The sequence below is a fragment of the Vespa velutina genome, chromosome 19, assembly GCF_912470025.1.
Source record: "Vespa velutina chromosome 19, iVesVel2.1, whole genome shotgun sequence".
In the NCBI taxonomy this organism is placed as follows: Eukaryota; Metazoa; Arthropoda; class Insecta; order Hymenoptera; family Vespidae; genus Vespa; species Vespa velutina.
In genome coordinates this window covers 399,522-421,227 of record NC_062206.1, presented here as the reverse complement: position 1 = coordinate 421,227, position 21,706 = coordinate 399,522, and the positions used below count along the sequence as shown (strand labels likewise).

General features: G+C 32.8%; 2 protein-coding genes across 11 annotated transcripts in view; one reads left to right on the top strand and one right to left on the bottom strand.

Annotated features, from left to right (window-relative positions):
* Positions 1-230: 230 nt before the first annotated feature.
* Positions 231-18,404, bottom strand: LOC124955864 (probable serine/threonine-protein kinase kinX). 7 transcript variants are annotated; one of them, XM_047510902.1, is made up of 10 exons: positions 16,987-17,122; positions 16,753-16,904; positions 9,457-9,592; positions 9,201-9,375; positions 8,738-9,027; positions 8,438-8,618; positions 5,103-6,212; positions 4,059-4,268; positions 3,837-3,942; positions 231-2,346 (listed from the first exon to the last, which is right to left on the bottom strand). In XM_047510902.1, the coding sequence occupies exons 2-10, from the start codon at positions 16,757-16,759 to the stop codon at positions 752-754; spliced, it is 3,810 nt and encodes a 1,269-aa protein (XP_047366858.1). In that variant the 5' UTR covers positions 16,760-16,904; positions 16,987-17,122; the 3' UTR covers positions 231-751. The 7 variants fall into 7 exon arrangements, 5 of the variants coding, with proteins under 5 accessions (XP_047366858.1, XP_047366859.1, XP_047366857.1 ...); XR_007103013.1 differs by adding an exon at positions 3,276-3,351 and having other exon boundaries at positions 2,135-2,346; positions 16,753-17,044; XR_007103014.1 differs by adding an exon at positions 3,276-3,369 and having other exon boundaries at positions 2,213-2,346; positions 16,753-17,045.
* The window catches only part of LOC124955861 (guanine nucleotide exchange factor DBS-like), a 17,530-nt gene continuing 12,164 nt past the window's right edge, over positions 16,341-21,706 (top strand). For 2 of the 4 annotated variants that reach the window (XM_047510896.1, XM_047510898.1), the window contains exons 1-2: positions 18,394-18,523; positions 19,988-20,629. In XM_047510896.1, the coding sequence (XP_047366852.1) occupies positions 20,557-20,629 (73 nt within the window). In that variant the 5' untranslated portion in view covers positions 18,394-18,523; positions 19,988-20,556. Of the gene's footprint in view, positions 18,524-19,987; positions 20,630-21,706 lie in introns of all 4 variants that reach the window. The other 2 variants (XM_047510897.1, XM_047510895.1) reach the window with 2 other exon arrangements.

Below are 21,706 nucleotides of genomic sequence, written 5' to 3'. Positions count from 1 at the left end.
ATATATACACACATATATATATATATATATATATATATATATATAAATATTAACAAGAACATTGTGATACAATGTTTTCTGTGCATAACTATTCATAGTTGAGAATACCATGTACAGTGTTAATAAGAAAATATCATCTGTAAGCTGTTCGACTAGTTAAAAAAATACAACAAACATTATTCGTTGTTTAACATTCTTGCGATTGATCATTATTTAATTTGGCTTACATGTTTATGTTATGAACATTACAATGAATCGCAACTAGCAAAATATATCTTTTGGATATCAAAACTGATTGCGAATATAAAATATTCATTTAGAAAATAATAATAATAATAATAATAATAATAATAATAATAATAATAATAATAATAATAAAAAAAAAGTTTGTAATCAAATAATAATTACAAATTATTAGGCCTTAACAAAATAGATAGCTAGAGGTAAACTAGAAAAAGCAAATGCTGTACTTTTCATTCTGTAGTAAATAATATTTCTTGGGAAAAAAAGAGATGAGTAATACAATGTATAAATAGGCGCAAAGCATAACAAATAAATGTATTGATAGATAGTAATTTTAAGGTATACAGCATCAGGTGTTTTGACTTTTGTTAGATAGACTATAATTTTTTAAAAGTATCAAAAATGATAATAGACTAGCGATTATCACCCCTCTTAGTTTATAGAATGCCATATTTAGCATATAATTTTGCAAATATTTCAAAACATTATTGTCAATTTATTATACCGATCATGATCCTGTATCAGATTTAGGAGCAGTAGATGCAGGTTTATTGGATGTAGAAGCTTTAACTTTCCTCTTTGGAGGAACTGGTGCATCAGAACTATCAGGCGGTGGAGTTTCAGGAATAGATGCATCAGTTTCTAAACTTTGTAAAGGTTTTGTGATTTTCTTTGTGCTCTTTGCAGTCTTTTTAGGTTTATCAGTAGAGCTAGAGCTTTCTCCGCCTTCTTCCTGACTTTCTTTTGGCTTCTTCACAACCTTCTTAACCACTTTTTTCGCAGTCTTCTTTTCACTAGCCTCAGTATCAGTTCGATCTGTTGAATCGCTTTCTGAGGTTGGTTTTTTAGTAACCTTTTTTGTAATTTTTTTAACAGTCTTTCCTTGACCTTCTACATCCTGCGTACTGGCATCTATAGGACTAGTTGGAGGAGTAGGTTCTGTTACAGTCGGTGTAGAAGGAATAGATATTTCTTTTGTTCTAGTAGGCCTAATTGGACATTCCATTGGCGTAGACTCTGATGTTTCCACTGCTGTTGCAGCTCCCTCAACATCTTCTGATTGTTCTACTTTTGATTCAGTTGCAGCAATTAGATCTTCTGTTTCTTTCTTTGTTTCAACAGTTTCAATTGTTTCTTCTTTTTCTTCTTCTCGTTTAATTCGTGAACTTTCCATTATATTCGATTGTTCACTTAACGTTTCAGTCTTTTGTGGTTGGCTTTCTTCTTCTTTTGGACTTTCAATTTCCTGTACTACTTGCTTAATTACAGATCGTGCTAATAATGATTCGCTTTCATCTAATTTAATTGTAGACCCATTAACAACTGTATCTCCATTTTGACTTGTATTCGAAATTCTATTTGGATCTATTATATTAGCAGCTTCGTTGGAAGATACTAGTAATGTCGGATCGCATAATTGTGTCCTATCAGTTAATTCAACTGGTGTTTCGGAAAAAGCCACAACAGATTCTTGAAGTGGTGCAATTGTAGAGGAAATAACTTCTTCTGTTATTAATTTTAGATCTTGCGAAACAGATTCTTTTGGCTCTGTTTGTAAAACAGATTCTGCAACTTGTATCGGTACAGGATTAGTAAGTATAATTTCAGAAGCACACGCAGAAGAACATTTTGTATCTTGTTCAATACTCAGTTCATCTACTTTGTCTACACATGCTTGAATATCAACTTTTTCATCTTGAACTGCTTTTCTATCAAATTCTTCTGTAACAGTAATATCTTTTATTGGATCTATTAATACAGTTTCTTTTACAATCGTCGTTTGATCAGAAGACGAAGAGGGTAACTCTGTAATTGTTTCTGCACAGATTTCTTTGATGGTTTTTATTACAGGTAATTCTGCAACTGTTTCAGAATTATTTTCTGTTTCTAATTGTGGTAATTGTTCTTTAGAATCTGCGTCAACTGATACTTTTTTCGAATCAACTTCCTCATGTACAGTGGAACTTTGTTGTATATTAATATCAACAGATTCATCTTTTGTAAGTATTTGAGATGTATCAATAGATTTTTCTTGCGAAATATCATCCTTAGGAATTTTACAGATTAAAGATTGTTTTACGCTCAGATCACTAGTTGTTTCAGCTAAAGAAAACATAAATAATTTACATAAATTCACATGAGTTTTATTTTTTCGTTTACAGAAAAGTAGATATTTATTTCTATATATTTCAACTTTTTTGCTTTTGAATTTAATACTTTTGTTATATCACATGAACAATTTTTCTTCTAATTAAATTAAAAAATATAAATAAAGAATATCGTAATTCCTTTAATTAATTCTTTTTACATTATACGTTTTATTAACTACTTTTCTGTAACTTTGATGTGTGTATGTATATGTGCAATAGTAGTTTATTGATAAAGTAATACAAATTTAGTAATATTTTTTATTAATTATTGAAAGCTTATGATATTGATTTATGAGAATGAAATTATGAATGATTATTGAAAATATATAATTAAATAATAATAATAATCTATGTTATATTAAAGCATATGAAGCATTTGAAACAGAATAATGATTTTATATATATATATATATATATATATATATATATATAAAAGAGTTATAAGTTAATTGTTTCTTTTGTTCTTTTTAATAAAATGTAGTAAATATTTAGCATGTTATATTAAGCACTGTTTACTGACTAGTTTACTTTCTCCCAGTTGTTTAAAGAAAAGCCATTTAAATTAAGTAAGCATTTTATGACGTGCTGTTATTCAATAAATATTTCTATTTGCTGATTTTATACTCCCATAGCGTTAACGATGATTTTTTAAGTGGTCTTTTTTTTTTTTTTTTTTCTAAATGGATACTATGTTTCTGTATTTCCATTATATATTGTCACTACTATCGAAAAAATAAGACCATGAATATTTATGATTTATGATAAAAAGTTAAATGATATTTAACCAAAAATGTAAGACAAAAATTAACTATGAAAAATGAATATATATTACATAAGGCCAATATTGTTGTCACGATTAGTGTGAGCACTTGGAATATTTACCCCAGTAAAGCATAACGACAAAACAAGACGCAGCAATGCTATGGTGCCATGGTCTGTTAGTTGCTGTCCTCTGTTCCTGTTTTAAACACTCAAACTTGATTAATTGTATTACAATCCATTCTTCGTATTGTACTTTTTTGACCAAACAAATGTAAGCTTACAAATCAATATTCATTATTTCGTTTCTTCTATATAATATTTATATCTTCTATAATATTTCTTATTATATTTGTAAATTTTTTTTATAGCACATGCTGTATTAAATAGAAAAAAGAAACAAACAGAAAGGCAAAGCATATTTGAGACACTGTTAATTATATAAATTACGAGCATATCAAAATTTCCTTGCAATTATCTTTATGCCTTCGTTCATGCAACTTCTTTTTTTTTTTTTTTTTTTTTTTTTTTTTTTTGTACCAATATCTTAGAAATCCCGTTGCATAAATTTTCGATTATTGTACTTCCATACAGAAAAATTTTAATATATCTATACTTTTGTTTTTATATTTAATTCATAATATTTAACATTTTAAATAAAATTATTTTGAATATTAAACATACCTGCTAGGCTATTAATATCATCAGTGCCTTCAGATTTAGGCATTAAATCAATACTCGTTTCTTTAGTTGCATTCAGTTCTTCTGTTCCTTCATTTTTTATCTCATCCTAGAAATGGTATTGCATAAGAAATAGGATATTCAAGTAACAAATACTCGTTATAAAGGTTTTTTTTGTTTGTTTTTTTTTTTTCTTTTTTTTTTTTTTTAATAATTTATATTTACCTCAGTAGTCTTAGCCGGAGAAGGTTGTCTTGGAGCAAGAGAAAGTGTTTCACAAATTTTTTTCCATATATTATCAAAACTGTCACGACCCATATAATCAATTTGACCTTGTTCCCAACTTTGTTTCCTCATGTGTTCTTCTAAAGCAATTTGTTCTGCACTTCTTGGCTCACCTAATGTCATTTGAGCTAATGCACCAGCAAGGCCAGCCTATGAAATGAATTGAAAGTAATTTATTGAGTAATTTGATTGTGCCCTATAGCAATTTACTCTAAATAAAGCAGATATAAACATATATTATAAATTATAGGATGCAGCATAATAGAAGCAGCATATATTCAAAAGTATTATACGTACAAAATAATTTACACGCCATGTTTAAATACTATATATACATGTGTAATATCATAAAAGATTATATGCATTATAGCATCAAATGCAGAATATAATGATGTGTAAAAGAGTAACAAACATTTATAAGCTTTATTACAATTATGGAATGCATTTTATGGTATCATCAGTTAGTAGCATAATAATTAAAAATAAAGCATTACTTATGCTTTTTAATAAAATGTACACTATCTTTACATTTGTTAAATAATATATTATTCGTTATAGTTTGTCCATGATTCAGCATATCTATGAAATAGTTCGTCAATGATTGAAACTCGCACAATGATGAACTATGCAATAGACTTGACACATTGACAAATTATAATGTATATTTTCATTTCATTTATTGTTTTGATTAATTTCTAAATAATGTCCAACGCTGTTTAAACCCCCAAAATTTATCTCAAACTATTCTACTATCAAATTAATTGTTTTCCTCTTTTTTTTTTTTTTCTTTTTTTTTTTTCTTTTTTCCAATGACTTTAATGTATTGCAAAGATATCCGCCCGACCACATCTTAATTAATTCTATTTTGTTATAAAGTAAAGAAGTTTTCAGGATATATTCGGATAAGGTTACAAATATTTTTTCTTTTTTTGTATTGGTTCTAGTTTAATTTAGGAGAACAAGTATGGGAGCAGAGTTACTTACATTTGAACTGTCTAGATGTCCTGTTAAATTCAGGTCAGATTGCGTTGCTACATTGTGGAGATCTGTACAGGGTTCGGAGGAGGGATGGGATGTCAATTTCTGTTCGTCGGTCTGTTTATTCATAATATTACTAGGATAATTATTCTGTTCGTTATATATTGTCTCAGAAGTCTTATGTTCACTATTATGTGTACTGTCATGACTAGGTTGAATAAAGTCTATCGTTTGCTTTATATTATGTTGATAATGTCTTTCTTTTTGTTCTTTCTGATTATGATCTTTTTCCTCCTGACAATAATGTTGCTGTTGTTGTTGTTGCTGTTGCTGTTGGCGGTGGTGGTGGTGATGGTGGTGATGATGCGAGATATTAGATTCTTGGTATTGATTAATATGATATGCATGTTGATGATGATCGTGATTATTATTATTAGAACTATCTGACGTTTCTCTCACAATATGAAAATTGACGTAACAATTGTTATCAGACGTGAATTTTTGATCGTTCTCATTAGTTTCATATTGACACTCGAAATGGTGCTCTTTCTCGTGACGATCGTGAATATGCTGATGCACATTCACATCAACGTTAGATGTTCCTTGATATTGATGTTGATGCTGATCACTTTGCCAGTGAAACTGTTGCGACACTTTAGGATGATTTTCTACATAATTATCTTTCGAATATGAATACGCAAACTCTTCTTGTTGTTTCTTATGCTCGATGAATGGTACGTTCTCCTCTTTTTTATGATACTCTACTTTATGTAGATGGGCCGAAAGTTCATTGTAATTAACAGGATAAAATTGATTTGTATCTTGATAAGGTGGATTGCGGTAATTATGATTTCCGCTCGACGTTCCGGTTATTTCATTGTTATCGTAAAAATAGTGAACATTTTCTATGCTTCCTTTATTCTTATCCATGCTCATATCATTTTTCAAAGAATAATTTTCCCATGGATCTTTAAATTCCGAGAAGTCTGGTGTTTTTGGGCAAACGTCACTGTACGATTCATAGTTTGTCTCATTGTAAACGGGATCGTTTGGAAGAAAGGATACGACAGGTAAAGGAAAAATATCGTGCCAAATTGGTGCCAATGTGCTGGTGGCCTATGCAAGCATCATGCCAAAACAGAAAAATGCACACTCAATTGGTTAGTGATGAACTAGTGTGGCAGTGTCCATTTTTCTTATAACTTCCGTACAAACTTTATTTCCCAGAAGATAATATAATTCGTTTCGGACGAATTGTTTCTAAAATTTTAGCCTCTCTTTAAAATTTTTTAAACTATCTTTATTATATACAATGATATTATTAAAGATAACGTTAATTTATTTTTCATCGTTATTAAAATAAGATTTCTTATTCTATGTGTGTTAATGAATCGTTGCATTTATACAAATACAATCATAATTATTTGAATCAGATATAACAAATTAAACCGAATTATAATGCCACACTAGATTACCATAATCATGCTTAATCCATTCGTTTATACATAACGTAAATAAATCTATTTATCATCGTGCTTTGGCATATATACGTCAGACGAATGGATTAAAGGGAAAGAAAAGAAAAAAAAAATAAAAAAATAAAAAAAAAAAATAATCAGAGAAAAAGGAAAAAAAATAGACACTGTCCAATGTTGTTTGTGATAAAAGAAGAAGAAAAAAAAACAAAAAAAGAAGTAATATATATAAGAAAAAGAAAAAGAAAGAAAGAAAAAAAAGAAAGAAAAAAGAAGAGAAGAAAGATTAAAAAGGCATATTAAAAGCTGTATGAAAAAAAAAAAAAAAAAAAAAAAAAAAAAAAAAAAAAAAATAACATTGTCACAAGTCATTCTACGATTATCAAGATGACGATTGTTCTCTCATTTGTTTTTTGAATGTAAACATTTTAATTAATACAGCTATTAATATGATTAGTGGACAATATATAACAAGAGAATGTACAGAGGAAATGTAGCATGAACTTTATATCTTAACGATTAACAAAACAATTAGCGTAAGGAAAAGTTCTATCGAACGATTTTTAAACACGGTCGAGTTCAAGCTACATTTTTAAGTCTCTATATTAATTTCTTTGTCTTTTTTTTTTAAGCAAAAGGGATGCAAAATAAAAAGAAAAAAGAAGAAAAAAGAAAAAAAATCTATCTAGCACATATCAAGATTTTTTAATAACCTCGATAATAAATCTACAGAGGACAGGCGAAAAAAGTTCTTAGGCAATTTTAAATATCGATTTACTCTTTCTTTTCCGAAACTCTTTAGGCTAATATCGTTTCTTTTATTTTTTTTTTTCTTCAATTTTAATACTACAAGCCTAGGAACTCTGTACAATTTGACAAAAAAAGAAAAAAAAGAAATAAAGAAAGAAATGCCGAAAGAGTCGTCGAAATTGATTAATCGATATTTAAATTAATCATTTGAAAAATTATGATCCGCCTAAGAACTTCCAATTACACTATCCTACATAAAAAAAAAAAAAAAAAAAAAAAAAAAAAAATTATTTACATGACTATGAAAGCACATCGTGTTATTTTTTTTTTTTTTTTTTTTGGTCTTACATATTTTCAAAAGGGGATCCCGTAAAGATTTCTAGAAAGCGATTCCTTTGGTCGCAGTCATACAGATCATACGCTATTTATAATACATTTAAATAATTTCTACGGTGCACGCTAATATACATATATATTTTTTTTTTAACTACTAAAGAGAAAAGAGCGCACTAGAAATTTATAGCCAATGATCATATTCTATTTCTTACCTCTTCGTTAATCTTACTCGAATTCAATTGGTCATTGCTTTGCTTGGAAAATTAATGGACAGATAAACAAGCGATACGAGGTGTGATATATGTCGACGATATAAGAATTTCATTCATAAAGATTGTAATCTCTCTCTCTCTCTTTCTTTTTTTCTTTCTCTCTCCAGTTTAAGTTCACTCAAGAGTATCGACGATTATTTTTTAATATTTGTATGCGTGCAAGACAGCTTAATGTTTCGTTTCGAACGTTCATAAAAGGAAAGAAAGAAAAAACGTGTCTAAATATCTTTTCTCTTCTTCTTTTCTTTTTCTTTTTCTTTTTTTTTTTTTATGTCGAAATAATACGCCATCGCGATAAGAACGTATATGTGTATAGTATCTACTTTAAAAATTGATTTACTGTTTTTTCAAAAATTTTACTCGACCTTATGTGCTTACGAGTGTATATATATATATATATATATATATATATATATATATATATATATATACGTTAAGTTATTTGCTACACACTGAATTTCAAAAAGCTATGAAAACACTCAACGCTTTCGTAACGATGCGAACTTACCATAACGGGTGATAATTGTGAATGGACTTTGTCACAAAAGATATTCCACCATAATTGTAGCAACGGTTGCAAATGGTTCAAGCCTGATGGCGGTTGTACAATACCGGTCATCGTATCGAAATACTGTAACCATGGTTTCGTGATCCCAATGAAGTGTATTATTCTAACGTCATCCCCAAATCTAAATGAAAAAAAAAAAAAAAAAAAAAAAAATAATTACATTCACAAATGATACGTTTTATATGAGGGTAAAAGAAGATGAAGATGAAGAAGAAAAAAAAAATTTGTAAAAGATCTTACTGTTTAAAAGCGGGAAGATATGAGTATGCCGCCGTAGAACACATATTATAGATGAACGGTAAATGTTTAGATATATCCTTTCGTGCCCAATCATTGAAGTACATATTTAATAAACCTTGATCGCCCCCATCAAAGGAACCCTTAGCTGTTGCGAACGAGGTGATGGAAGCGAACGTTTGTTGGGACGGTCTAAAGACGAATACACCCGAATTAAAACAGTCGGGCCAGCCGACATCAGGCGCGGCCGATAATTCTTCACGTTCGAACAGCTCGTCGCAATTTCTTACGACCTGAAATTCGTTTCGTTATAATTCAAGAGGAAAGAAAAATTACAAAAAAAGAAGAAAAATACAAATAAATAAAAAGAATAATAATAATAATTTAAAAAATAAGCAAGAAAGGAAGAAAAGATACATATTTATTCATTGGCTATCTTGAATATATCTGTTTTTCTTTTACTCACAAGCGTATCGGCATCTACAAAAACGCATTTCTCGTATTGAGTTAGCCTCCAACAATGTAATTTCGTAAATGTAATACCCAACTCTGGCCTCGCCAAAAGTGCCAGATTAGCTTCGTCTTTCGAATCGAGAACATTTACTTCCTGTACCAAGGAAAATACCGCTGCCAATTTTTCTCTAACAAATAGGATGTCTTTCGTGTTAGATTACATGGTGAGACTTGAATATATATAAAAGAATAAAAAAAGAAAAATGTACCTCATCATACTCGTTACTCCCGGAGTAACCAAAACTGCTAGCTCGTATCTGGTGCCGACTCGACGCAAAGAATGGGCCAATACCAATGCTCCCAGAGAATAGGCATCGTTTGTGGCCAATGTTACCCAAGCATATCCTGTAAACACATTTATTAATATTTCTTTTGCATAATATATATTATAAATAAATGTTAAGTTACATTTCACCTTTATAAAACTACACAATTTAAATTATCCGTAAGAAATACCAAAATTAAATTGACAGACGTATTACGACGTACTCATCAATCAATTCATTCTGTTTGCATAATCTCCTTTCTCTCTACATCGAGAGAGAGAGAGAGAGAGAGAGAGAGAGAGATAGAGAGAGAGAGAGAGGGAAAGGGAAGGAGAGAAGAAGGGAGGGAAAAAGATAAGGGTCGAGAAATTATGTCAACGAGCCCCTCCGAGTTCAAAGTGTTATCATACTAAAAGATACAAGAGTTACTAGAAAAGTGCACTCTTTTCTTCATAGCCATTTAATGATTTTTTTTTTTTTTTAATTTATTATTATTACTTTTATTCTTAGTTATTATTATTATTATTCTTTTTTAATGCTATTTTTCTTTTGTAACTTCTTTAAAAGTATCGTATAAGTATCTTTACTCGTGTATATTCTTTTTATCGGACAGAGTCAAGTCGAGCAAAGGGAAACGTTTTAAATTCCTTAAACGAGTTTGATATATGCACGACTTATCTGGAGCGTCCTTTAATTTTAGGAATTTGAAGTTTAGGAATAAAATTGAAGGAATTCGAGGAGGTACGTAAAAGGAGATTTTAAACGCTCTCCTAGAGAAGTTGGCACTGATCCGAGAGTTAGAATATATATTTAGATATCTACTAATCGTCTTCCATGGAAGTTTAAACTATTGTGAAAATGTTCTCTTTCTCTTTTTCTCGCTATATATATGTATATCTTTCTGTCTGTTACCATCGTCAATTTTTTGTCCTATTCGCTCTAATAATTTTTACCAATCTTTCACATTGACAATTTTTTATCGAACAAACAATTGTTATATCAATGGGACACTTTAAGGTAAACGTCCGTGACGTTAAGTACGAATGGCTTTGACGTATTCTCTCTTTCTCTCTTTTATACATTCTCTCTTTTTATCTCTCGAATTCAAAAAGAAATCCGATAATAGATGCACGATGGCATCGATTGTCAATGAAAAATTCCCATCGGTTTTCGATTCCTTCGTTGAGACATTCATAATTTTTTTTCTTTTTTTAAGAGAGAGAGAGAAGAAAAAATAAACAGGAACAAACAAAAAGAAAGAAAAGAAAAGCAAGGATTCACGTTCGACGATTTATCTCGTTTGACAGGAGAGCTTTTATTCAAAAGATAAAATAAATTGGCATGGGTTTAAGGTTTGATTTCGCGCCACGTATGTAGCTTGAAATCATTCAATGTTTATATACGAATGCTTGAGATTTTGAAATTTTAATGTTTTTCTTTTCTTTTCCTTTTTTCTTTTTTTTTTTTTTTTTATTTTTTTTTTTTGCTCTCAAAACAACACTCACTTTATTTATAACGAATATCTATTTCTATTTTGTGAGCATGTTCGCGAGGCGGCATACGCAAGCGGGATTATCGCAAAATTTGGCCAGCATCCGTTTGCTTTTCGTAATAAAAAGCGATCTAATATTAGACGCTTCTATGTATGTATGTATATACATGTATGTATGTATGTTGATACTCGTAAAGATATACCGAATAAATAGCGAATCTTTGAAAAACACGAGACAACGAAATTCAATGTAAATTCCAAACGTTCACGAGTTAACGAGAGCGTAACGCAGAATCCGTCGAAAGTAACGCGTTTACGCTTGAAATAGTATATCTACAGGATACAATCAGATAGCTTGAATTCATTAGCTCTTTTCTTATTTTTATTTTTATTTTTATTTTTATTATTCATTCTTTTCTTACTTCTTCTGAGGTAATAATAGTAACACATATAGTAATACTTTACGTCAAGGATAAAAATTATTAACGTAGAAAAATATTTGGATATAGGTAAATTCGAATAAAGACGATCTTTGAAATGACTCGTTACTTTTTATCAATTATCAACGACTAATTAATATTCCATCCATTATTACATGGTTTATAATAATCAATTTACTTGGTAAATTAATAAAGAGCTTTGAATATAAATCGGATTCGATAATTATCTCTTGTTTTATTTTCTTCTTTTTATTATTTTTTTCTTGTTTATTTCTTTTTTTTTCCCCCGACACAATTTTTAAAAAGTGTACGTCATACATCGCATACGTCACAAATAACGACGATAACCTTTTAAACGAGGAAGAATTTCACGAATGGCCGTCGTGCCAGAAAAATAATTCATCTTGATTGCTCCAATATCAAGGATTTCTCAAATCTTTTTTTTCTCCTGCTTTTTTTTTTATTTTTATTTTTATTTTTTTTTCTCTTGATACTTCGTAATTTAATAAATCAATGGAATGAAATTTTAGAAGAATAAAAAGAAGAAGACGAAGGAAAAAAATATATGAAATAAATAAATAAATAAATAAATAAAAAATAAACAATTCGTCCTAAAAGAAAAAAAAGAAAACAAATAGCAAATGATAATATTTAAATTTGATCAGATTTTCATGCTTAAATCCCTAAATTTTATTTCAAACTGGAATCCCTAAATTCCCCGAGGGACAGACTTTAATTAAACGTTTCTGTTCTATTTAATTGATAGGAAGGAGAGAGAGAGAGAAAGAGAAGGGTATAAAAGAGGGGGAGGAGGAGGAAAGAAAAGAAGAGAAAAAATAAAAAATAAAAAAATATAAATAAGAGAGGTTTAATAATAAAATGAACGGAGAAAAGCGTCGGAAATGTTCGTATTTGCACGACTCCCGTATGATCGAAGCAACGAGAGGAGTGCACGTTGCCAAAACACTTTTGGAATGATTTACATGGAACGAAGGTCGTATTACAACGATCTTTTCCAACACTTTACCAGCGTACGATGATATTAATACGAATAGATTTTACGCGTTTTCTAGGATAGTAGGCAGCGGTCTGGCAGAAAGAGATTATTCTGCATGTGAATTTTACAGGATAGAAAGAAAGAGAGAGAGAGAGAGAGAGAGAGAGAGAGAGAGAGAGAGAGAGAGAGAGAGAGAGAGAGAGAGAGAGAGAGAGAGAGAGAGAGATTAAGAGTAAATAAATGCCAAGTAACAATAATGAGTCAGAGGTATTTTGTCTGTATGTGTGAGATAGAGATAGAGATAGAGATAGAGATAGAGATAGACGTAAAGAAGGAAAACGTAAGCGACGAGAAGGAAACGTAAGGACGGATCTTTGTAGATCATATTTCTGCTGGCGATGTCTCTTAAGAAAGATCGGAAGTTGTCTCGGTTTTGTAATCTCACAACCGCACGTACAGTATTTTCAATGATTACATTTAAAATACGTCTTCTCCTTCTTCTTTTCCTTTTTCTTTTTTTAACATTTCCTACTCCTCCCCACCCTCCTTCTGTTTCGTTCAATCTGATTAATAACCATTAAAAATCGTGATAATCGATTAAACAAGAATTAACAATTATCGAATGAATATTATATGAATGCGTTGAAACGTTTAACGTTTATACGTTTAAACATTTGTAATTTTACTGTTGCCACCATAGAGTTTCTTAAAATTTTCTTCGATTATATGAAAATTTTCCATTCACATCATAAACACCCCGTCTGGATGATGGAACAAGGAGACTCTTGGTGGCTTTTAAAAATAGTGCATCTTTCCTTCGAGGGAGAGAAAAAGAAAAAAAAGAAAAGAGAAAGAGAGAGAGAGAGAGAGAGAGAGAGAGAGAGAGAGAGAGAGAGAGAGGGTTACGAAGGTATAGTCTCGCTATGGATATATACATATTATGATACGGAGACGAAACCCGAGAGGCAGAGTACCGGCTGTCCGTTTTCTACCACATAGAGATGGTTTATATTTATACAGAGGACGGCTTCTTATAATAGCAAAGCAGCCTCCTCACATTTGTACGAAATGCAATTCATACACCTTGCCTTAGGTCAAGCACTCGTCTAACACACACTCTCTCTCTCTCTCTCTCTCTCTCTCTCTCTCTCTCTCTCTCTCTCTCTCTCTCTCTTTCTCAGCTCCAGACAGGCTTCCTTATAAGATAGGGTCTCACTTGTCTCTTTAGATCCATTCCTAGATCAAGAAGATATATATATATATATATATATATATATATATATATCATATAAATACGAAGTAATCGAACTGTCTTTGATCTAATATATAAGAGATATAATATCAAGAGACAAAAAAAGATCTAAACTTAAATTTATTAACTCCCCTATCGCGAATAGTATGGTGCGCGTGAGAAAAAAAATATGTAGCCGCGATAATTAATGATATCAATTATCGACAAATCAAAAGTAGAATCGATTTTATAACTGTTTCGAAACCGACACGAGAAACCGAAATATAAATCTTAAACGAAACACAGATAATAGTTGGAAATTTCGGTTCTTCATAACTGTTTTAATCAGAACCTTTATATAACAATTTTGGAGTTATTTTTGGAAACATTTCAAGCCCTGCTCGGAGACTACATTGGCTACCAGTATCTGGTCTCTAAGAAAGTTACTTTTAGTCCGAACTTTAATATATTAAATTCAATGTATTTAATAGCGACCAAGGAGCAAAGTCGTAAGAGTTTTTTTGATCGGCAACGACCAAGAGAAATATTCCCTTGAATCTAATGGTCGCCATCGATTGGTCGACAAAGCCTTAGCTGCACGTTCTCGTTCCTTTTATCTCTGAAATTTAATTGGAATATTATTGAGTATATTTGAGATAAAATAAAATGGATAGATAGATAAATAGGTAGATAGATAGATAGATAGATAGATAGAGAGAGAGAGAGAGAGAGAGAGAGAGAGAGAGAGAGAGAGAGAGAGAGAGAGAGAGAGAGAGAGAGTATGAGTGACTAAGTTAATTATCGATCGAACAAATATAGAACTGATTAAGAGAAGAGTATTCCGATATATAAAAGTAGAAAGACGCTAGTAGAGAGACACGTGTGCCAGAGACCGTCATACCAAAGGACTCCGAGTGCTGATCTTAACCGAGACAAGTTCGACCTTGCGTGAAAGCAACGTATATAGATATCGGTGGTAGTATCGGTTGAAGAAGAAGGGGTTAACGAACCTGACGTTGCTCATAAAACAAGTCGAAATATTTTGCGGAATAAGATGAGGGGAGAAGTAAGAATCTTGTAGAGGAAACCGCTCGTAACTCGTAACACGATGCTTTTCTTCCCATAACTGTAAGAGGCCAAGCTATTCTTCATATATGTATTGTTAGCTCGTACCGTTGTGATTATTTAAACGTCTCTCCGACGATATATCATTGTCCTTAACTAACGAATAACGTTTGACGATGATATTAATCGTGGAAGGATTTTTCATCGTACGATAAACGTCGTTCAGAATACTCGTTGAACTTATCTCGATCGATCAATAGTATCGATTAATCGATCGATCGATCCATATATACGTACGTAGATCAATATCGTTCTTATATGCGAACGTCTTATAATACGATCAAACATCTCGTTTATTTGAAATTATTTCTCGAGGATATATCAATTACAACCTATATAATCGCGTGTCATCCGATAAGCTCATTGTATGGATCATACGATATGGATCATATCGTACGATCAGTGGATATCTATTATACAAATGAGAATTAAATCGGATTTAAAAAAGATGAAAGGTTCGATAGAAAATCTCTTTGAATCTGACATTTTTATTTATTTATTTTTTTTTCTTTCTAGCTTTCTTATTTTTTTCTTTTTCTAATATCGTTTGAAAAACACGTACGATATAGGTATGTGCGATAACGAGTACGAGCAAGCGATCAAAAAGAAAGAAGGAAAAAAAAGAAAATCAAGATCGATATTATCTATAGAACTTATTTTTTTTTCCTTTCTTTTTCTTTCTTCTTTTTTCTTTATTTTACGTTAGAATCAAGAATATAAAATAAACCATATAAATGTCTGCCAATGGAGTTGCGCTAGAAGGGATTCAGAACGGATAGAGATAGAACCCGTTTACGTAGATTTTTTTTCCGCAAAATACTTTTCGCCGGGCGTGTACGAAACAATTTCTAACGCATCAGAATAAGTATAACAAGATCTACGACATTTGGCAAGGAGCCGCCAAGTTTCTCCCCTCGAATAGCCAGGAATAAACTGTCGGAGATACCGTAGAGGCGATGACTTATCTTATTTCATATAAAAGGAACCTCGAGAGGTCTGATAAAAAAAAAGAAAAAAAAAATTAGAAAATAAAAAGATATTTAAAAAAAGAGAAAACAACACACAGATTTCGTTTTCAGATACGTTGCCGACATAATAAGTCTGTAATTTCTACGTTGTTCCAACATTCAAACTTCGTTGCATCTCGTTCGAAAAAAAAAAGTCAATGAAGACAAACTTATGATTGAATACTATCGGGGAAAGTTGCATTAAAAAAAATCGACGTATTTCCCGCCAATCGACGCGATACATAGTGAATGGGAGGGTAAAGTATGACAGGATAGAATAGGGTGGGGTGAGATTATGCAAGATGGGGATAAGGGAGGTTGTTAAGACGGTAGGGAAAAAAAAGAGCGGGAAATAGCGCACGCGCGTTCAGTAATTTCTGCGCACGTAGCCTCCCCTTCCTACTCTTCCCCTCATCATCGTCCTCGTCCTCATCCTCACCTCCTCCCTCTTGACAAATGGAACACACGATTCGTAGGGCAAGGATATAGAAGAAAAAAAAGAAAGAAAAAAAAAAAAAAAAAAAGAAAATAAAAAAGATGAAAAAGAACGATCGCCTTGTTACATATGATATTTCTACGTATTCTCATTCTCTTCGTCAAGTACGTGAAGAAGTCCTCTAATCAAGAGGGATTAGATAGATTAATGGTTCGTTCGTTGGACGATGCTAATCATGTTATGAGAAGGTTATTAGGTCAAGACCGGTTAAACCGGCGAGAAGAGCTTATCGCGTGCCGGCCGGACGATTCACTCGATAGAATACGTACATAACCTCTCTTTTCTATATTCTTTATAACTCTATATAATATTTATATATATGTATACGCATATATATCGAATTAAGAAGTAGGTAATGATAGTTGGAGAATATTTCTCGTCGTCGTTAAGACTAAATATAATTATGGATGAAATTAATATAAGTAATAATTTAATAAAGTGAACAACCTACCGGCCATGATAGTAGAAAATTATTAACTGCTCGAGTTTCTTTTCTTTTCTCTTTTCTTCTATTCTCTTTTATTACTCTTCTATTCCTTCTTTATTCTTCTGTTTAATTGCTGAATCAAGTCGTGAGACACGATCTAAGTACACACCCACGAGCTGTCGGCAAAAGAGAAGACGGTAAGAATAAATGAATAACGAGGAAATATTTTATAACGTAACGCGTGCACACTCTGCCGACCTCGCGACGCGAGTGATCACAATGAAGATCTGTTCGTAAGTTCTCTAACTCGATCTCTCTCTCTCTCTCTCTCTCTCTCTTTTCTTCTTCTCTCTTCCCCACTCCTATTTCTCCTTCCTTTATGTCTCATGTCTGTGAAACAGAAATCTTTATCTTTTTTACCGAGCGAGCAAACGTACGACAGAACGAGCGCGCACAAATGCGCCACCAGCTAAGAATCAAATCTCGATATATTATTCACCGTATGAATCAAACTAGATCTGACATTCTCGAGTGTATCATCTATCCGTCTTTTTCAGAAAATATATATGACATAACCTCTATCTCTCTCTCTATCTTACATCTACGTTATTTTAATATATGCGATCCGATAATAACATACATCGGGTAGCGGCAAATCGAATCCCCACAAGAGATGTCTCGAGTTATGAAAGCGTATACGGAGCTTCGTATAAAAAAAAAAAAAGAAAAGAAAAAAAGACCGATTTAATAACAAGGTTAAGGCTTAAAGAAAGAAAGAAAGAAACGAAAAAAAGAAAAATAAACGATGTATTAAGAACTCCGGTCGGTCGATTTAAATTTGTTCGAAGGAATAAAGGGATTAGTTTTTAAAAGGAAAAGGAAAGGAACAAAAAAGAAGAACTTCACACGTTGATGCGCAAGATAGGTACGAATCGAAGGTGGTGGGAAGAAGGTGATAAAAGGGAGGTAATACAGTGGCGACACCTGTCGCTGGAACATTGCGGCATACGATGCGTCGCGTTTCAGTTCCGGTCGTTCCTCGATAGCGAGCGAATATGCGACGTAGAGCGGGAGGAAGTATTGCAGGGGCCGACGAGGATAAGACCGAGGATTCGTCGTACGGTGGTAGCGCGGCGCGTGACACTAAAGATCGTCAAGAAATTCTTACGTCTCGTTTTGATAAAAAAGAAAAGGCCAATTGGAAAATGTAGGCACGCATCACGGGCATCGAAGTGCGTGCCCGTTTATAAGCACGACGAATCGATCGGGGAAAAAAAAACAAAAAAAAAAAAAAAAAAAAACAAAAAGAACGTCGTTGAACACTTACACGTCGTCCTAGTCAGTCTTGTTTTTCGTCATCCTCCTCGTCATCTCCTCAACCTTGTCCTTCTCTTTTTTTCATCTTCTTATTTCCTTGTTGTCATCGCGACAACGTATTTACATTCTTCCCTACTACTTCTTCTGAGCTGTGTTATTTGTTTTTCTCTTCCTTTTTTTCTTTCTTCTTCCTTTTCTATCTATCTGTCTATCCATTTATCCACCCATCTATCTATCTATCTTCTAACCTCCCCGTCGTCCGTCAACGACGACACGGCCCACGTTCGATATCCGAAAGAGATGGCCAGCTCACCGAGCAGCATTGAAAATCAGATAGACAGTTTCCTGGAACAGTTCAAGCGTAGTGCGTCTCGCGCCATGGAGGAGTCCCACAGATCCGCTTATAGCAATGCCTGCGGAAGTAGTAGCATCAGCCGTAGCAGGAGCGGTAATCTGGACCTCGAACTTCTAGAGGCTGGTGAGTCGCGAACGATACGAACGTTCCCTTTCTTGCCTTCGGACGAAAAAGTACAATTTTATAAGAGTTCTTACCAAATCCTCTTCTCACCTCTCACCCCCTCATCCCTTTAAACCGATTTTTACTTACCCTTCGTCTTTAACTTATTGTCAACCCTTCAGTACTCCTATATTACATATATCCTATCCTAGTCTCTCTCTCTCTCTCTCTCTCTCTCTCTCTTTCTCTCTCTCTCTCTCTCTCTCTCTCTCTCTGTCTTTTGTTGTTGGGGCGTCGACGATATTCTTCTTCGATCCTGAACACCTTCGATCATTAATTTCTGTTTTCACTTCTTAACGAGTACATGATCGTCGGAAGCGATGGCCCAAATAATGCTTTGAAAATATTAAATTCAATTTAACATTTTCGAATTATTTATTATATACGTGTACATACACAGATGCACACACACAATTCGCATATCATTTAGTCAGAAATATTATTCATTATCGAGATAAATTGATTTCAACGTGATTTTCGAATTAAAAAGAAAAAGATGTGACGTTTTACAAAAGCGTTATATTCCTGTTTTTACTTTTTTCTTTTACTTTTCCTTTACAGTCGTAGACATTAAAACGTATTATCGTTTTTAACATTTTGCCAAGGTATCCGTACGATAAAAGATTAACGAGTTCTAACGAAAAAAAAATATATATATATATATATATCATTGCCGACGTCACGCTTTTAAAAATGTATTTTTACTTAATCGCAATTGTAAAAAGAACGAAACGATAATGAATTTTTTAGAAGATAAATTCGTGACATTCCGATAAGTATATAGTATGTATATTTATGTACGTTTATGTTTCGACCTTCTTTTTCGTAAGTACATAAATAAATAATTTTCTCCGAGTGAAAGATTAAAACCTGATTAGAGGTTAAAAGGTAAGTGATTACAAACAACGTTAATAACAAATGTTACCCATTGAAACATAACCTTAGAAAGCTTGTAGAAACAATTGATTCAAGGTACGAGCAATTATTTAGTTTTATACGATAAAATAATGCTAAAGATAAACTATTAGTTTTATACGAAAATAATGGATACTTTCTATAGATAAATATCAAAGACAAATTTGAACGAAACGAAACAAAATTTGAACACGGAGATACATGCTGCACGAGTCACGTGGCATTATCCACCTTTCGCCCGTGCGGCATAGCTTTCGCCTGATTGGTCGCGGCTCCCATTGCGGTGTTATGGCGGCGCCGTGCATCTTCGTGGATGAACGATGCGCAAATAAAGAAAGATAGAAAGAGAAAGAACGATGTAATCGTCTCTTCCGAGTGCATAAAAAGACAAATTGAAAGAGAGAGAGAGAGAGAGAGAGAGAGAGAGAGAGAGGGAGGGAGGGAGAAAGAAAGAAATACGAGCTTTTTGTCGCATTCTTTTTTTACGATCTTCCCTCTATTAAAAAATAGCGGAGAAGAAGAAAAAAGAAATTAAAAGACAAGTTATATAGATCGTTAAGAGAGAATCGCGCGATTGGCCAATCGGCGATCGATTTTCGAGTGAGTGCAAACGCGCGAAAGGTTGTGGGAGGACAAGAAGAAGAAGAGGAAGAAGAAGAAAAGGTTTGCAAGGCCGTAACTAAAGAGTCGTCGACACCGGGTGCATCGTTCGAGAAGGGCGTACGAGAGGACATACCACCCCTCTTGTGTTTTAACTGTTCTCGTTCGTTCATTCGTTCGTTCGTTCGTTCGTTCGTTCCTTTACCCGCACGGTTGCCTCCTCTCTATCGATCAAATGAGAGAAAACGGTATCCTCGTATAGACCTCCTGTAGAGCCTCCTTTTGTCGTCGTAAGTCGGCGCAGCATTCGACCGGAATTTGTCGTCGTGAAAAATCGGTTTTCGCCGACACAACAGCGACAGTAGCAACAGTAACAGTAGCGGCAGTAGCATCAGCAGCAGAAGGCAGTAATAGTAACAGAAACAAAAAACAGAGAAAGAAAGAAAGAGACGTGCGGGTTCGTCCGTCGTGGAGGCAAGATGATCCTCCGTCGAAAATCTGTGCACAGCTGCAACTGTCCCTGTCATCAGCATTGCTCGACGAGATGCGCAGGTTTGAATCGTTAGCCGGTTTTCTATCACGATTTATTCGCAGTATTCTTTTTTTTTTCATTTTGTTTTGTTTTCTTTTTACACGTATTACATAAAAACAATAATACATTTAACGTCATTTACCACAATCAATCTCTTTAATTCGTTCCAATCTCTCTGGTTCCTCGATCCTTATCCTTCGCTATTAATTATTTTCAATTATTAGTATTATTTTTACCTGCATGTGTACATACATAGATAACATGTAAGAGAACATGGTGATAAGTAGGGAACATGGTGCGATAAGGAAATATCGATTCGTGGGAAAAATGTTACGAACAACCGACCAACCGGTCGAATTATTTCCTCAATTATTATTTCCGATGACTCTCTGAAATACGAAAGATATTCATTTAAGAATGGCGCTATATTTAAAAATGTGTATCGATGTCGTGCCAGAATACTTTTTTCTTTTTCGTAAACGGGAAGAACGATTGTTTCGTTGCTTGTTTCTCCTCATTTGTTCATAAATGTATATATACATTATACATACATATATATATATATATAATATATGTATATATATATATACACAAACTTAGATCGTTTCTTTTCTTCTTTCTAAAGTCAATGTACGTCGCCTGCGTTATTTGTGGACTGTCGTTTACGTATAACGTCGTACGAGAGAACGTGTTTACTCCCGCGAAGTGTGCATGCGGTCTCAAGTCCCCCGTCTCTTCTACTCCTCTCCAATTCCCTGTCATACCCTCGCCCCTGCTCCCTCTCTCCTCTCTTGCATCATTATATTCCTTTTAGTCGATATATATCAGGGCTGTATCTAACGCTAATTCGCACTTTGGCAAATACGTAATAAGCGAGTACGTGCATATAAAAATAAGAATGAAAATAAAAATAAAAAGAAACGAAAGAAAAGAAAATAATCGTAATCGTAATTGCCATTTCGTTGATCCAATTAATTTTCTTAATTATCGCGTATTTGATATAACGCGCGTGTGAAAAAGAAAAAGAAAAAAAAAGTAAATAAATAATTTATTTATTTCAACGATCGCACGATCTACAACGGAAAGATATATATGTC

Excerpts from the sequence above, each read along its gene's own strand:
- LOC124955864 (XM_047510902.1), bottom strand. Across the intron at positions 9,028-9,200 it reads TTGTAGATGCCGATACGCTT|GTCGTAAGAAATTGCGACGA; the intron begins GTGAGTAAAAGA and ends AACGAATTTCAG. Across the intron at positions 3,943-4,058 it reads CTCCGGCTAAGACTACTGAG|GATGAGATAAAAAATGAAGG; the intron begins GTAAATATAAAT and ends TACCATTTCTAG.